Source organism: Talaromyces rugulosus, chromosome II (assembly GCF_013368755.1).
Source record: "Talaromyces rugulosus chromosome II, complete sequence".
NCBI classification, from domain to species: Eukaryota; Fungi; Ascomycota; class Eurotiomycetes; order Eurotiales; family Trichocomaceae; genus Talaromyces; species Talaromyces rugulosus.
Genome location: NC_049562.1, coordinates 4173605 through 4190952, shown reverse-complemented (window position 1 = coordinate 4190952; position 17348 = coordinate 4173605). Strand labels below are relative to the sequence as shown.

At 50.8% G+C, this 17348-nt stretch overlaps 7 protein-coding genes across 7 annotated transcripts; 4 read left to right on the top strand and 3 right to left on the bottom strand.

Moving 5' to 3' along the window:
- Positions 1-310: 310 nt before the first annotated feature.
- On the bottom strand, positions 311-1347 carry TRUGW13939_03908 (uncharacterized protein; the record flags this gene model as incomplete). Its single annotated transcript, XM_035487086.1, has 2 exons — positions 311-881; positions 944-1347. 2 exons carry the CDS (start codon positions 1345-1347, stop codon positions 311-313), a joined length of 975 nt encoding a protein of 324 aa, XP_035342979.1.
- Positions 1348-1374: 27 nt separating this feature from the next.
- On the bottom strand, positions 1375-4695 carry TRUGW13939_03907 (uncharacterized protein; the record flags this gene model as incomplete). Its single annotated transcript, XM_035487085.1, has 2 exons — positions 1375-1429; positions 1766-4695. Coding segments are annotated over 2 exons (2985 nt in total), but the record flags the coding sequence as incomplete, so codon positions are not given.
- An 853-nt stretch (positions 4696-5548) lies between these two features.
- Positions 5549-8097, top strand: TRUGW13939_03906 (uncharacterized protein; the record flags this gene model as incomplete). Its single annotated transcript, XM_035487084.1, has 2 exons — positions 5549-5763; positions 5844-8097. 2 exons carry the CDS (start codon positions 5549-5551, stop codon positions 8095-8097), a joined length of 2469 nt encoding a protein of 822 aa, XP_035342977.1.
- An 886-nt stretch (positions 8098-8983) lies between these two features.
- TRUGW13939_03905 (uncharacterized protein) lies at positions 8984-10432 on the bottom strand (the record flags this gene model as incomplete). Its single annotated transcript, XM_035487083.1, has 2 exons — positions 8984-9240; positions 9301-10432. The coding sequence occupies 2 exons, from the start codon at positions 10430-10432 to the stop codon at positions 8984-8986; spliced, it is 1389 nt and encodes a 462-aa protein (XP_035342976.1).
- Positions 10433-11741: 1309 nt separating this feature from the next.
- Positions 11742-13637, top strand: TRUGW13939_03904 (uncharacterized protein; the record flags this gene model as incomplete). The annotated part of the gene is made up of 3 exons (XM_035487082.1): positions 11742-12030; positions 12090-12166; positions 12225-13637. 3 exons carry the CDS (start codon positions 11742-11744, stop codon positions 13635-13637), a joined length of 1779 nt encoding a protein of 592 aa, XP_035342975.1.
- A 553-nt stretch (positions 13638-14190) lies between these two features.
- On the top strand, positions 14191-15321 carry TRUGW13939_03903 (uncharacterized protein; the record flags this gene model as incomplete). The annotated part of the gene is made up of 3 exons (XM_035487081.1): positions 14191-14325; positions 14381-14964; positions 15018-15321. 3 exons carry the CDS (start codon positions 14191-14193, stop codon positions 15319-15321), a joined length of 1023 nt encoding a protein of 340 aa, XP_035342974.1.
- Positions 15322-16092: 771 nt separating this feature from the next.
- Positions 16093-16773, top strand: TRUGW13939_03902 (uncharacterized protein; the record flags this gene model as incomplete). The annotated part of the gene is made up of 3 exons (XM_035487080.1): positions 16093-16250; positions 16337-16611; positions 16673-16773. 3 exons carry the CDS (start codon positions 16093-16095, stop codon positions 16771-16773), a joined length of 534 nt encoding a protein of 177 aa, XP_035342973.1.
- Between the last annotated feature and the right edge of the window lie 575 nt (positions 16774-17348).

The window sequence follows — 17348 nt, the reverse complement described above, 5'->3', positions numbered from 1 at the left end:
CTGCAGTAATACGGGACTGCGCATTCCAGGGGCAAACTACTACATAATACGCTGTCTGTCTGTCTATCTGCCTGCCTGCCTCCCTCACGCCGGGAGTCGTCGTGACTGCGCCCGCTGGTTGCCCGAATACGGTTCTCCAGGACCGGTCAGGATGCAAAAAAACAACAACAAAAGGTCAGATGACGTTTCGGCATTTTCGGAAGTTGAGGTGAAGAAAGAGTCTGCCTGGTGACTGTATACTATTTATTATGATGGTTTTGATTGTTTGCTCTACAGTACAGTTTGAAATCCGCCACACCACCCTAGTTATCTACCGCCCCCTGTACACAGGCTTGCGCTTCTCTGCAAAAGCCAGCAGAGCCTCAAGCCGGTCGTCCGTGTCGACGACGCCCGCGTACGCCTCGTTCTCAGCCTCTTCGCCCTTTTCAAACTGATCCACGGCCTGCATCGCCTGCTTGATAGCAATCGGCCCACCCTCGCAGATATCCAGCGCCAGCTTGACACCCTCGTGGAGCACCTTGGTCCGGGCAACACCTTCCTGCGCTTCTTCCTCTGGAGTCACTTCGATGAGGCGATTGCAGAGCCCGATGAAATACGCCTCAGCGCCCGACACTTTGCGTCCGGTTAGGATTAGATCGCGCGCTCGACTGGGGCCGATCAGTCCAGGCAACCTGTAAGTACCGCCGGCTCCAGGGATGATGGCAAGCCGCGTCTCGGGCAAACCGACCACGCTCGACGACCCAAAGACACGTAGATTTGTGCACAGCGCAAGTTCTAGACCGCCGCCCAGAGCCACCGATGAGATAGCCGATATCGTAGGCACCGGGAGCGATTCTAGTTTGGCGAATGTGCCGCGTAGTTTTGCGAGAAATGCGTTTGTCCTAGACGAGCGTAAGCATTAATAACCAAAAAAAATATCCATAATTCTTCTAAGCTTTCTCACTCTTCCTTGCTCATATCCTTCCTCTCCTTCAAATCCGCGCCCGCGCAAAACGCCGAATCCGTATTACTCGCAATTACCAACGCCCTGGTCGGCCCATTGCCATGCTCAGCCGCAATCGAATCGACATGAAACCGTAGCGTGTTTAGCAACTCCTTGGAAATCGCATTCCGGGCCTTGGGTCGGTTGAGCAGCAATACACGGATGTAGCCAGAACCCGGCGCGGGCACTTGTTGGATGTTGATGGCGCCCCCTTCGGCGCTTGTGCCCACTGTGACGCTGGTGCGGACTGAGACTCGCCAAGCTAGTGGAGGAGGAGAAAGAGGGCGTATTGCTGAGATTGTTGTTGGTATCTTTGGGCGGAGGAGGAGGGAAGAGGAGAATGAGACGGCGACGCGAGGTGCCATCGTTGTGGGTATTGTAGAATTGATGAATTAGGAAAGAAAACAGAAATAGAAAATAGAAATAAAAATAAAAATAAAAATATATCTACAGGTCCTTGTGTCACTAGTCAGAACTGGCGGCTGATAAAAGTGTGCATGGATGGTCGAGGTCGTTGATGCAAGCTCCGTGGTCTGACATCGTAATGCGGGGAAGCTCCGCTCCTTCTCGGCTATAGTCGGACTCAATTCACATGTCTTTAGATACTCGGTTTACAATTCATTTATTGATCAATTGTTGACCAGCTCAAATGATTAATCTAATCGCTGTATTCAGTGGTATCTCTAAGAAAAATATGATACATATATCGAAAATACATAGTTGTTGAAAATGTTACACAGAAATCAATCCCATCTATCATCAGGAGTCCACCATAAAAGATACTCGCGAACTTCATCGTCCGAAGGCCACGGTCCCAAGCCCTGCGTGGCCGTGATGATTTGGTATGCTTCTTCAACATAGCCGTCCGAAAAGGTCGGCTCTGTATCAGAGCTCTCGGGGTCGCTGCTACTGCTTGTTGTGCCTTGTCCGATGTAGTGAGGGTCCTCGTTGCCTCCAGACTCAAGAAATATGCGGATGGCTGTCAGAGTGCGGCGTGACATTCGATGGCCGCCGAGAGACTGGCTTGCTCGCTTTCTCAGTTCTGTGGGAGACCGGCTCATCCATTGGAGCAGGTTCATAATGCCATCGTTGTCTTCGGCTGTACCTAATGCCCGCACTAAGGCATGCAATGTATCTGGTCCTGGCACTTGGAAAATTTCAGGAAGGGGCTTGTTAACCAACGCTGCAACCTCGTTATTGTTATTGGCTTCACTGTGCGTCGCCGGAGAGACTGGCAGTGGATGAACGAGACGGTCGAAGTACGTCTTCAGATAGCGTAGTCCGTCCAAAACGAATATCTCAAAGGTAGCAGCAACGTCATAGCTCGATCCCTTGTCGTCTTTGGCCTTTTGTACCAGCAACAGCGCTTCTTCAGCGGTGCTCATACTGCGAATCCCAGCCGATACAGCACCGGCAAACACATGGCAGAGAGTCCTCAATCCATCCGTTCCAGCCTCGACCTCGGTCTCTGACATCCAATGCAATACCTCGATAATTTCATACCACGCTAGGAACCATTGTCTATCTCGTTTGATATGTCGTTCGCTAGCGCAAGTTCTATAGGAACCCAGAGCTTTGAGTAGCGGCAGCCATGCTGATACTCGCGCCGGTTTGAGAGATCTCAGCACTTGCACGGCATGTGACAGCGCTCGTGGTTGGGAGAATTTCGTAAATTCGTCAGGAGTCTGCTCCTCGGAAACCAATATGCTTCCTGTCGAGGACAAAGGTGTCCGTATCAAAACCGGAAACGCATCTGCTTCAGACAAACGATATTTACAGTCATCGTACGGCACCGGTGAGCAGAGACACGCGATAAAAGAATCGACGAGACGATTTTGTATCGAGCTGAGTGTTTTAGTCGTGCTTTGGTCGTGATCAGTTGTGCATAGTGCTCTAAGTTGCTTCCGACTTAAAAAGTCACACGCGTATTTCAACCCCGTTGAAGGATCCGGACAAGTACGCAAAAGTAACGAGACAAAACTCTCGCTCGGACGAACTCCTTGTGATGCCATCTGCCGAAGCAACTGGTCCAGCGACGGCGGTTCGGTCGGAACATACAGCACATCGCGAGCCGAGCTTGGTTCAGGGAAAACCTCATATCCATCCCCGGGTAAGGGGGAATCTGGGTTGTTAGATTCATTTTCCTTGATAACCCCACTGTAAACCAGCTTTTCCGCCATCGCTTGATATACCCGCTGAGTAGGGACAGGATAGAGATTTTGGTAGGAGAGAAAGCATGCCCAAGCTTCTCGCAGTGTCCGAGTGGCTCTAATCCGAGCCGACCAAATTGCCGAGTCGATCTTTGACCGATTCCAACGTTGTTCCTGTGATGGTGCCATTGGCATCAAACTTCGAGTTTGAATGGTGGGACTACCGTCCGTATCCCAGCCTGCAAGAATACTTGCAATTTCTTCATAGGTAGAACGAGGGTAACCAGCTTCTGTCATTTGAGACATGACTTGCATCGCACGGCTTTTCATGCCCTCGTCTCCCCGTTCAGTGTCCATGCCCAATCGGGCTTCCTTCCATGGAGGCCATGAGGGAGATTTCTGCATCGTGTATACTCTCTCGGCCGGGGTCTTTGGGTGACATAGCTGTACTGCAATTAGGGCTTGATAACCCTGGCGATTGACAGGTAACACCGGATCATGTGAGGCCATGGCCTTTAGCAATTCAAACTGTGCCTTTTCTTGGATGAACGCAGAAGCAAACGGTCCACGCCGAGGGGTTATAGCCAATGCGCGTAGACACTCATTAAAATGATAAGCACGGAGCGAGTCAATACCGCCTTTCTCGGCCTTGGTTGTGTGGCTAGAATCAAGCTGATGGATTAGATAATGAGCAAAAGATCGTGTTATGTAGATTAATGCTTCCGGCCAGAGTTCACGAGCTTTTCGCAGCAAAAGAGTGACCAAAGATTTAACCCTGACAATGTCTAATGGGTTGTTCTGCAAAACGTGTGGTGAGGTTCTGTCCAAGTTGATTTCGTCGAGTTGTATCACAGAGGCTGAGGTTCCAAGAGACAATTGGTTTATGCGCAATCGTGAATAAGAAAGAAGAACCCGAAAAGCCTTGACGTCCAGGGTTGTTCGGCGTAAAAGAAGTTTCAAAACAAATAGTGGCGTTGGCCGGTGTCCAGGGTGACTGTCCCAGACAAAAAGCCTCAATGCTGCGCGATAAGTCTGTTCTGTCCCGAGGATCCACGCCCATGCCATAACGTCGTTGGGCGAGTAGCCTTTTGCAGACAGGTAGCGCAAAGATGCGGCATTGAATACACGTCGAATAGCTGCATCGGAAGTGCGATTGCCGCTGTGCTCGGCGTCGTTTGGAAGTGGCTGATCGATGGTCGTCAAATAATTTTGCAGAATATTTGCAAGAGACAAATTACTCTTCTTCAAGAAGTGTTCTTTCGGCGGTAATCGAGTAGCAAACGGGTTCTCATAGTTCAGGTGAGGATAGGATTGATAGAGGGTCAAATGGAGCATATTTCGCTCCACGTTTTTGAGCAAGCGAAAAACACGCTGTTCACGATCACGTTCTAGAGATCTCTCTGACGGCCCATTGATATGTACTGTTTCAGCCCTATGCTCGCTCGCGGTATCCGGAGCAGCCGTGGTATTTTGCTCGCGGCCGGCCGGCCGTTCAATCGATTCATACCGGCGGGAGATGGCGGGATATTGACGGCGGAGAGTCTGCGAGTTCTGGATAAACGCCTACATGGGAAGAATAGGGACTGGTTAGAACAATAGCTTCACAGGCGCGCGATAGGCGGTATGCCAACCTGGCTCAATGCGTAGTGCGAGCTCCTCAATGCCAGTGCCCGAGGGTGGCAGGGGGCATTACCGAAGACCGATGACATCCATGAAGAAGTCCTCAGGCCTTGGGAACGGGGTATATGGTGGCGACCGACTGGGTATATTTCAACAAGAAAAGAATAGCATCAGTCGGGTCGTGATAATAATTAATCCCGGCAAGGCAAGAGCGACTGTGGAGAGCTGCGGGCCAATCAGCAGCCGCGACACGCATTTCCACGGCGGGCTCACGTGATTGGACGCAGTTGGCCAATCACAAGTGGCAGAAGCGGTGGGGCGTCACACGCAAAGGCGCTAGGCCGCTTTGGGGGTGCCGGCGATCCCCAGAGAAGAGAATTGCACCTCCTTCGCTGCGTCCCTGGCTGAGACGTTGCGAATCCTGACCCCCGGCTGTCGCGCTTACTCTATCTCTTTGCCTGCACTTCCCAAGCCGCATCTACATCTCGCGCGTGGCGTGGCCAGATCTGAGTCCGCATCTACTGTTCCCGTTGGCGTAGCGTCAACTGGTGCAGAAGCGCCCTGGCGATTTCCCGTCCTCGCCTCGCCAGATCGCGCCGCCATCACAAGTCTGGATTTCTAGACCACGGCCTGGGACAACTTCGCATCGCCTGCCCAGCTTATCTACCGCGTAGTCAGGCCTGGCGACTATTTCTCCCGCTCGTCGTCTACGCTGCACGCGTGTGGTGGACTGAGCATTATTGTCGGTCTTTCGTGGGGGACGTGTTTGACCGTTTGCGCGTCAACAAGAAAAGCCATGGCCAGTGAACGAGAAGGGGAAGCGGCCACAATGGCTGTGACAAATGGGGAGCTTCATCCACCAACAGATGAATCGCAAGTTCTATTGACGCCCGGCAAACGAAAGCGCGCCTCAACTCCAGATCGCAGCGAGAATCTGACACCGAATACCGCGGAAGAGGACAAGACCGAGCTCGACCAGACCTTGCGCTACCTTTTCCAAATACTTGAAAAGTAAGAAGATAAAACCAAGCAATCGCGCTTAGATTCAGTCTTTCTTGGTCTCACAGTTGCTAATTGACGCTTGCTTACAGAGACGATGAACACATCGAACTTTTCAAGTATCCTCTAACACCGTCGTCGCCATCGAAACCCCGCTCCAAACGCGCGAAGCTGTCGGATGAAGGCAGCGAGTTTCCCAGCATAGAGACTCGTGTCGCGGCTGGTCGATATGCGTCTCTACAGGAATTTGTGGACGACGTCGACAAGGCATCAACAGCAGTTATTGACAGCCAGCCGAGTACAGCTGGAGAAACCGAAGAAGACTCCTCTTTACAGACACAAATACTAGCCTTTAAGAGCCACCTGCACAGCCTTTTATCACAAGCACCGCCCCGCCACTCATCCAAAATAAAGACAGAGACGACGGGAGAGAAAGAAGGCCTGACTGATGTTGCTCCTCAACACACAGGTCGGCAGGACAAGGCCGTTCTAACCCTCTATGGTGGCAATCCACCTAACGCGAAACAACTCTTCTCAAGCTTACCGAAAACGAACGATACCTCTGCTACTACTGCGTCAGACGATCCAACGCCCTTGCTAGAGGATCGACTTCCAAATGGCATCACAACCACACAGGTTATTCCATTCAATACGAGCATGGATGAGAAGCCAACCAAGACATTCGGAGAGGTGTTTGCTCCTCGTTCTACCTTGCCTCAGCTGGAGCCGCCACGTCCCGGACGATCCTGGGGAAGAGACCCCTCGAAGACCTGGATAGACTCTTTTGACGCTGTCACAAATTTCGACGCTGTTCTGGGGCAACGGCATCATTATTCTTTCGCAAAGCTTCCTTCGACACACTGGCTGCAATACGGAGGAGGGCGTTTTTCGTCTCCATCGTTCTGGAATCGGCGACAGAAGCAGGAAAAAGGCGACGATGGTGCAGGCTCCAACTCTTACTCGAACAGCATCGATGATGACACGATTTTATTCCAAGGCGCTTACTCTTCGTTCGCTCCCAGTTTTGACAGTTCCCACGCTGTCACTCCACTGGATACGAAGAACGCTGTTTGGTGGGCTCAAAGAGGTGCGAGGCGTTTTAATACAGTGCTGTCGCTCCACGATGCACCTGCTTCGCAAGAAGAACAGCCGATACTAGCAGAACTTGATGAATCTACGTTGGATGAAGACGTCAAATCATTCCAGCCTGCTGAGACCCAGGAAGATGGTGCTGAGATCGACATGCCGGCTCCTGAAGAGGAGAGCGATTCTGACTCAATTCTACGAGACATCACAGAACTCCTAGAGACTCTAGACTCGTTCCGACGAAACCGCAATCTAGAATCTCCTCCGCGAGCAGATTCAAAAGATGTTATCCTTTCCGAGGCGGAACGTGCGACATACGACACCCTAAAGGCGAGCTTGGTGGCCATAATTGCCAATCTGCCACCATACGTTGTGTCAAAATTGAATGGCGACCAACTAGCCGACTTGAACATCAGCCGGAAGATATTAGTGGATGGCCCATCATACAGTGGCACCATGGAGGAAGATGAATATTCGATTCTGCAGAAGAGAATATCTGCATCCGCCTCAGCGGCGACGCCATCAAGATCGGGTTCTTACCAGAGCACACCAGCCTTCAATCAACGGCTGTATTCTACTAATACTCGACCGCAACCGTCTGGGCCTGGCGGACAACAGTACTATGCAGGCCGCCCGTCAACGTCGACTCCCTATACACCTGGAACCCCACACCAGTCTTACGCTGCTGGCCCCCGCCCACAAGCATCCCCTTCTCAAAGACCCAGCAATGTACCAGGATATCCACCTGGACAATACCCTCCACGACCGCCTACTCAAAACGGCTATGGCGGCTATACGGGGCAGCCCGGTGCTTCACCGAACCCAGGCTACCAACAAAGCCCAGCATATGGAGCTGGACGAAGCGCATCGCCGCAAAAGCCTCCAATGTACTCGACACCTCAAAGCCACACGCGCACAGCGTATCTGAACCCGGCGTCGGGAAACCCTCAACGGTACTATCCGCAGCAGCAACCACAACAGCAGCAGCAGGGGTCCCAGTCACCTGCCATGTATGGAAACTACCCATCAACACAGACTCCTCCTCAGTACTCGAGTTCGGCAGCAACCGCGAACTGGGCTCGTAACGCCGCCGAGCAGGCAATTCGAATGGCGCAAACCAAGGCTCAAATGGAGGCCCAGGCGCGACAGGCCTCTGGCACACCGAATCCTTCACAGACTGCCGGACAAGGCGGGATGAACGAGGGAAGCGCCAGTCCGGCTATAAAGAAGAGTGCCACTCCAACGTCGGCGGCTACGTGATTTGGTGGCTGGGCTATTTTCACGTGCAGTTCATCTCAATTCATCTATCGGCTGCTTATAATATTTGACAAAATACAAAGGAACAGAATGGCTTACTCTTAAAAGCTTTTCAAGATGTTTTTCATGCAAAGACGACTACGGTCTTCTACTTTGGTTCAATCGATTTCGACTTTGGTTCTTCCGGGACGCTTTTTTTTTTTTCTCTTATCTTGTATCGAAGCAAGAAAAGAATTTATCTTTATCTTTTTATCCTTGATCCTTATGGCGAGATGCGATGCTTTCTCTTTCCCTCTCTCTCTCTCTCTCTCTCTCGGTGATCATGTTTGCAGCAGATTGGCGCGGGTGGTTTTCAACAGTATGGTCAAAAAGAGTTTTTTGTTTTCTGTTCCAAGTTTTTTTTTTCCACAGGGCTGTTTTATTATTATTATTACTACTACTACCACTTCTTCTACTATTATTCTGTATTATTCAGATGGGGTTTTGTTCACCTAGATTAGAGAGGTTTTATCTTATTATCGTTTTCAGGGACTGAGAATTCATATCAATTGATTTAAGAAAATCGGGTTTCCATTTAAGAAAAATCGTATCAACCGTGGTATATATCTAACTGTTAAACCTTTTTTGTGGCCAGAAGATAAGAGTGTAAAAGAAACAACCCTGCGCCGACATTAATCAATACTATCCGGGGTAATCAAACATCAGCATTAACTTCAACATTCAACTTCAACATTCAACATTCAACATCAAACAGCGTACAAAGTAGGTGGACTTTCAAAGCCACGAAACAAAAACCAAAAAAATTAAAATCCCGAAAAAGGAAACAAATAAACCCCGCGTCCAGCTCGAGAGAATTTTTTGGAGAAAAAAAAAAGAAGAAAAAAAAAGACTAATAAGCCAAAAGAGGCAGTAGTAATGCAGCAGACATCACACCGATAATAAAATATAGAATACTATTGTCACCGCCATGGGCACCAACGGCGACGGCATTCAGAGAGACGAGATCCAGCTCATGGTCCAAAAAGGCAGTTTCATTTTTTGCAATAGGCGTGTTTTCGCCCATCCAGGTGCGGTATGCTTGGACATCTTTGGGGGATGCTTTGGGTAGGGCGTGGCGCATTTTGTTGTAGGTGTACAGAGCTTCGTCTAAAACAATCTCAGTTAGATACAGCGCTTCCGTAAAAAAAAATTGTTAAGAGGGCTTACTATATTGATTAGTCTTATACATCAGTCTTTCCAAAAGCTCTGTCCGTCGCGCATGAAATCCAGAAAAATGTCGAGCCGCCTCAACATCCATCCGGCGCGATGCGGGCTCTGGGTGTGAACCGTCTTCTTCGGCGATGCTGGCGCGGTGGGTTGCATCGTATTCGTCCATGAGCTGGAGCTCTTCTTCCATTTGGGAGATTTCGTCTTGGAGGTATAAAAGGATTCGGTGGTTCACATTCTCGAACCGACGGTAGACCGGTGCTAGTTTGTTGTTGTTGGTGGTGGTGTCTTTGTCTGAGGAGTCTAGTTTTGAGGCTAGAGAGGCGTAGCCTGATATAGTAGCTCTTCTGATGTTTTTCTTTGCAGGCGATTTGTTTTTGTTGGTTGGTACCAGGGTCCCGGCGCCTTCGTGGGGGGAAGATAGACGGCGAGACTGTGCGCGTGAAGGGATGTAGTAGTCCTCCGGGGCTGAATAGTCAGACTGCTGGTGGTCCTCTCTCGAAGATACACGCCGTCTCTGCCCTCGCGATTGAGTAATGTGCTTGTGTGCTAGACGCAGATAGGCCGTGGCCGGCGAGCCCTCCGGAGGAGTTGTAGGCTCCGGGTCGGTCGAGATGGAGTCTCGCGATGCGACGGAGAAGGTCTGCTCGGGGCTGCTTGCCCTAAAAGAAGAAGAGACTGGCGAGGGAAGATCGCCACGATGGACTATTCGTGAGCTGGTCGGGGAACGAGGCTTGTTTGTAGGTTTCTTTTCATCTTCTTCGTCGTTGTCTTCTTCGTCGTCGTCGTCATCGTCATCGTCATCTTCCTCATCTTCATCTTCATCTTCGTCTTCGTCGTGCTCTTGATCTTCCGAGTCCGTGTCAGAGGGAGTCGACGACGAAGAGTCGCCTTGCTGCAGGAATTGAAATACATCCGGCTTGTTGTTTGGCTGCGCGACAGCAACCTGGGTCTGCGACGGTCGTGGCTGAGCTTTAGAAGCAGCAGCAGGCACATCAGCATTGCCAGATCTGGCAGCAGAGGACGAGAGGCGACGCTGCGCTGCCTTGTTCGAGCCGGTAATTGCTGCCAATGGCGGAGGAGCCCTCGCGGCCTTGATGCTCTTGCGGCGACTAGCGACACTTGAAGCCATTGCGCGGGTTTAGTGCGTCCTCCAAGGATTCCTAAAAGGGTAATATTTGGTGTAACCACGGCGTTTTCCCCTCAACTTGAGAGTTGCATCAAGTCGCGATTAAAAGGATTAAGGTCTTGAAAAGTCCCAGTTCTGATCAATTCGGTGGCTGCACAGCAATAAATGATCATGGTTCATTGTGCAGCGCATTCCAGCGTGAAGAGAGGGGGGGGCACGCTGACAGGGCGAGACTAGCTAGCGAGCACCTCCTTGCAGCAACTGGAGAATTCAATTCGTATGCGCGTCTTGAATACTCCGTCGGATTGATTAACTGGTGTGATTGATCGATGTATCGTCTTGGGGTCCGAATGACGTCCGGGGGAGATTAAGAGAGTTAACGATTAATGTGCTGACAACTTGAGACGCTCCAGTTGGTGTTGACGGCGTTAATCTGACACAGTCAAGAGCGACTAGCCCCCATTGTGGTGCGATTAGACGGGGTATATTAATGGTAGTTGGGCGGTTGATGATTATTTCGTGATTGAACGAGGATGCTAAATATACCAGTTGACATAGAAGGAAAGTTGAGTCTTATTCCTCAGGCTCGAAATGATGACCTTTTAGCCCGACCCTAGCCCGACCTGTCTTTGTTCACCCACTGCTATTCTCGTTTGGTTCTTTTTCGTTCCGATTCTGTCGACTCTCGTCTGTTTTCTGTCTAGGACGCAGCAACTAGTCAATGGTGGGACTGATCACCACGCCGCGACTGGACAGGGCCAGGCTTGCTGTGTTGGCAGTGCGACAACTCGGACTATGCTGATGATCCGATGTTATCGCAACCCCGCATGTGTTTGAGACTGTCAGCCGGGTGTGCCGGTTGCTATACTCTGTACGGAATACAGCTGCGAAATAATAATAGTTCTTCAATAACAAAAACGACAATGAGCGGTGAACAGAATCCGATCTGGCGGTTCTTGGGCCGCGCTATCGATGCTGGATCGGCCTGTGACTGTTGACTATTGACTTGACGCTCCGACTATGAGGCGCTAATCCTTTAGCTGGGCAAACTTAATTCCTGTCAGGCGGTCATTCATATTGTATCTAATAATAATAATAAGTTCTACAGAGTACATCCGTATGATAAAGACGTACAAAGTATACGTATCGTGATATATCCAACCAATCATACCCGAAAATAAACATACATACCGTAATAAACCCGTAATTGCTATACACAGACCGCCCCGGGCTCTTGCCTATTCTGCCCAACAACGATCAAGCACTCAACAACCTCTTGTTCCCAATCCACCCCCAGCACACAGTCTCACACATGCTGCGACTATGCACCTCTCGAACTCTTGCTCTGACCAGCAGCCCTGCTGTGAGTGAGCACCGTCTCGTCGCCCGCGCAGCCTGGCCAGCACTCCGCCGCACCGCCAGCACCGATGGCCTCGCACGCGTACCGCTGCGGAAGCAATTGAAAGACGAAGCCAAATCGCTCAAGACGCAGAACCGACATCGACGAGGATCGGAGAAATCAGCCAATTCGGATGCATGGGAGCTGACTGTTGGAATCGAAATACATGCGCAGTTGAACACGGCCGCGAAGCTTTTCTCGAGTTGGTTTATCTTTTTTTTTTCTGTCGCTCGTCAGGACATTTCGTTGACAGGTTTCTAGGAGCTCCGACATCAGTGGCAGCTGAGCCAAACTCCAACGTTGCTCTCTTTGACCTCGCCTTCCCCGGCTCGCAGCCGGTACGTTGCCCAATGTCGACTTCAAAAATAAAAAGAGAGAAAGGTCTGATGAATACAGGAATTCCAACCCCCAACCATTATTCCAGCGTTGCGCGCTGCCATTGCCCTCAATTGCGAGATCCAGGGAGTCAGTCGCTTCGATCGCAAACACTATTTTTACCAGGACCAGCCGGCCGGATACCAGATCACCCAGTACTACGAACCATTTGCACGACATGGCTTCATCGATCTGTACGATTATGATGGTATTGCGCCCGAAGATGGGAAAAAGGTCCGCATCGACCTCAAACAGGTACAGCTAGAACAAGACACGGCCAAATCGCAAGAATACCCTCCGTCGGCACAACTGCTAGACTTCAATCGAGTCTCCCACCCTCTGATCGAGATCATCACGATGCCTCTAATCCACTCGCCCGCGACGGCGGCCGCCTGTGTGCGAAAGGTCCAGGCGATCCTCCAGGCTACAAGCGCAGTGACTACCGGAATGGAACTGGGTGGGTTACGTGCCGATGTCAACATCTCTGTCCGGCGACGTGATGCAGCGCCTGGGGATGGGGAATACAACGGCATGCGGGGCTTGGGCCAGCGCACAGAAATCAAAAACTTGAGCAGCTTCAAGGCAGTCGAAGACGCCATTATCGCAGAGCGCAATCGCCAGATTGCTGTGCTTGAAAGCGGCGGCGTGGTTATGGGAGAAACGAGAGGCTGGGCGATTGGTAGTACCGAGACTCGCAGACTGCGTGCAAAGGAAGGAGAAGTGGATTATCGCTACATGCCAGACCCAGACCTAGGACCTCTACGAATCGACAGCGAGCTTTTACGGGAATTGGAAAACACGCTCCCGACTTTGCCTGATGGGCTCTTGGACTTGCTGACAGGGCCGGTTTATGGACTATCGATTGACGACGCAAAGCCATTGATTGAGCTGGACGGTGGCGAGCGCTTGGAGTACTACCAGGAAGTCGTTGATTTCCTTGAGGACCGAAAGCCATTCTTCCAACCCGACCACCGAAAAGACGAGACCATTCCCAACAACGATCTCAGCAGAACAGCGGCCAATTGGGTGTTACACGAACTGGGAGGCTTACTCGCCAAGGCAGACGTGGCATGGGACGATGAGCTGGTTCCGGCCAGGACGCTGGCCGAACTGATCAATCAGTCTGTACATAAAAAAATCACCGGCCCCGTGGCAAAGCAAGTTCTGGCCATGGTTTTCGAGGGAGACAAGCGGCCGATCCAGCAGCTGCTCGAGGAAGAGGGTCTCTTTCTACGGCCTCTGTCTCGAGACGAGTATCTAGCCCTCGCTCAGCCGCTCATCGCGGCGAACCCTCAGATGGTAGCACAGATCCGCGAGAAGAACCAGCTGGGGAAACTGGGCTGGTTTGTCGGGCAGATGATGCGCTCTGGAGAGAAGGGTCGCGTAGAGGCGCAGCGTGCCGAGGAGATTTTGCGAGAGCTGATTCTGGGGTGAGGTTTTCTAATTATATTCAAAGTCTGTTTCTGTATAATATAGATGGTCATGTTAAATAAATAGATAGAGATACCCTGCGATAGTTCAATGATAATAAGGACAGAAAAGATCCGAACTAAAAAAAAAAGACAGTCATAATTCGAAACGTAATAGAATCCCAGCCGCCGATAACTCCCACGGCGATAAACACACAGTAATTACGCGATTTGTGGTGAGGCCGGTTCAACCTGTACTTAGGGGAAATCAGGATGGGGATGTTGCAGACGGCGACGGCTGGCACCGGCGCGCAACCGTTAAAAGCAGCTGCACCCGATATTTGGCTGGCTGTGTGGACTCACCTTTTTTTGCCCTCTTTGATTATGGGTCGGGTCCGCGGTACTTAAGGGGGACATCCTCGTGTCCTTTCGTTTTCTGTTTTCTTTTCTCTCTTTCTGTTTTTTTCTCCATCACCGTTTTCCATCTTCCCCGCACCACGGTCTCCGCATCCATTTCTGCTCACAAAAACAAGAAACTGCCTTGATAACCACCAATTCGACTAGATTATTTCAACACCATGACGGCGCCTTCGACGATCAAGCAGCGGTTCCTCTCCCAGCCGAACGAGCTGGGAGTTGTGGCTGTTGGCTTTTCTGGCGGCCAGGTAAGACCCCCTCCTCCTCCTCCTCCTCCTCCTCCTCTCCTCCCTCAGGTTGCACAGAGTCACCCTCAGCCCACTGGACTGGACTAAAGTATCTGTCTCGCAGTGCAAACAAGGCGTGGAAGCAGCGCCCATGGCCCTGATCGAATCGGGCCTGCTCGACCAGGTGCGCGAGGACCTTGGCTATGACGTACACTATGACAACGCCGTCCACGACTATGCGGACAAGATACCCGCAAACGACCCCGATCACAGAGGCATGAAGAAGCCGCGGGCCGTGAGCGCAGTCACCGAGACGCTGAGCCAGCAGGTTTACGATCATGCCAAGCAGGGCAAGATGGTGCTGACGCTGGGCGGCGACCACTCGATTGCCATTGGGACTATCTCGGGCACAGCCAAGGCGATCCGCGAGCGTCTGGGCCGCGAGATTGCGGTGATTTGGGTTGATGCACATGCAGACATAAACCTTCCTGAAGACAGTCCCAGTGGCAATATCCACGGGATGCCTGTGGCGTTCCTGACGGGGCTTGCCAAGGAGGAGAAGAAGGATATCTTTGGATGGCTGCAACAGGAGCATCTGTTGAGTGTCAGCAAGCTGGTGTACATTGGCCTGCGCGATGTCGACCGGGGAGAGAAGCGGATCCTGCGCGAGCATGGCATCAAGGCGTTTAGCATGCACGACATTGACCGGTGAGTCACCTTTCTTCCTTTTGAAGTCATATGATTACTGATGGGTTGTTAAGACACGGCATCGGCCGCGTGGTCGAAATGGCGCTCGCTCACATTGGCAACGACACCCCGATCCATCTGTCGTTTGACGTTGACGCGCTCGATCCGCAGTGGGCGCCTAGCACAGGCACGCCCGTTCGAGGAGGGCTGACGCTGCGCGAGGGCGATTTCATTGCAGAGTGCGTGCACGAGACCGGTAATCTGATCGCAATGGATCTGGTCGAGGTGAATCCGAGCCTGGAGACGACCGGGGCCGGCGACACGATTCGCACGGGTTGCTCGCTGGTGCGCAGTGCGCTGGGGGATACTTTGCTGTAATATAGAGACTTCTTATCAATTTATAGAGGCGAGAGCTAGATCAATAATGACATGGACAATGACGGTTTATATATATGCGTTAGTATATCCAGTCTGTCAACTGGTATCTTGACCGCCAATTTCTTCTACGGTAATTCCTGCAGCCAATTAGTACAGTAGCTACAGGGTTCTTATACTAGTATTATCCACTGGACGAAGTAATTAATAGTCATTTTCTCCATCTTACGGTGTAAACTGGGTACATAAAAAGACCCAATGCCAGGAACCAGCCAACCACGGTGCCCGCTCAGCCCCACTCTGCGTTGTCCGGCGCGAGTAAACATTAAACAACGCAACGGCCGATGATTCTTCCCACCGCACATTTTCATATTTTTCACTTGTGTCGCTATCGACTAGTGTGTGTGTATGTCTTTTATTTTATATTCTTGCTTGTGCAATAGCTGTTTCACTGAATGACGCCCCTGGCAGCAAGACCCGACAGACCGACAGACGTGGTTGGGGACTCCCGTGTTTATCGCTGATTGAGAAGCCGACAGCACCGCCTAGCAACGGCCAGATAGGTGCCTGAAAAGGGCCCTTTTTCGACACGGCGACAAATCGACAGTTGACAACTGTTTATATACCGTTATTTTTTTTTTCCTCCCGGCGCCTGGCTACCCAAGACGGTTTAATTAGGGGGGACTTCCGCTTTACCGACGCTCCCCCGCATCTTATCCAAAAAAGACCGGTCTACAACGCTGTGACAGATCAGATCATATACAAAAACCAAATATGCCCTCATACCGACCGTCCGCTAGCAGACGGTACCGCTGGCCGGAACTGCAACTGAACATCTGGCTGATCACCGTGCTGGTGGGCTCTGGGGTGTGTCTGGGGGTGTTTGCGTGGTTCATGGTGGTGCAGACGCAGCTCCGCTTGGGGATTCCTTGGTATGTATTATACTACTATAAGTTTTTTTTTTTTTCCCCTCTTTCTTTCTTTTCAAGTGAGCTAACAAGAAGATGAATGTGTATAGGTTGTTCCCATTCATGGTCACCGTCAGCGCCCTCGGCGTCGCCTTTGTCGCTACAATCCTCATTCTCGCCGCACAGCGATTCCTTCTTCCCGGAATTATTATCATTGGCAGTTTTATTTTGTTTGCGCTGTGGCTGACAGGCCTGATTGAGACGGCGCTGCAGTTGTATGGTGGACAGGCCAATGTGAATTCCAACTGCCAGAATTACGTGACGAATATGCCGTGGACGGGCAATACTGTTGAAGCGCTGGCGTGGTTGACGCAAAACACCATCTGTACGTTCTTTTTTTAGGAAACAAAAAGGAGATTTAAAAAAAAGCTAACATTTATATATAGGCAACTGTTGGAAAGCAGCGTTTGCGTTTGAGTTGGTTAATACGATATTCTATTTTTGGATGATGGTCATGTCGTGGCAGGTACACAAGGACGCTAAGTGAGGGAAGGGGGGATATGTACATGTATTTTTGCACGAATAGATATTATGTACCGCGCGGCGTTATGATTTGATTTGATTTGATGATACCAATTCTTATCCAATACTACTCTACTAAAAGGGTGTGGATTAAAAATCTCTTGGCAAGATCCATGATGTCATCTCCGCAAAAATAAGATCCATCATCTTTTTTTTTGGACGAGCGCCACAGCCAATTAACACAACCACGATCGAGTCACCAGCCACTAAAACACCAGATTAGTGACACGATAAATATGGGGAAACACATTTTCGCAAAAAGAAACAGTGTGGCTGCGCCCCCAGAGGTCCATGACGTAAGTATACTGGAGAACAGAGTTTCGAGCCAAGACTCCAATCAATCGATCGATTGCGATGAGGGGTCGTCGAGATCTCGATTTGGGCGGGTTCGTTTTCGTTTCCAAGAGGGTATAAATAGGGGGGGGTGTTTTTATCTTTTTTGTATTAAACTTTTAGAAACTAAAACATCTTATCTACCTCTCTCTCTCTCTCTCTCTGTCAATATCAAGATGAGCTCCCAACAGCAACCCCAAGAAAAGG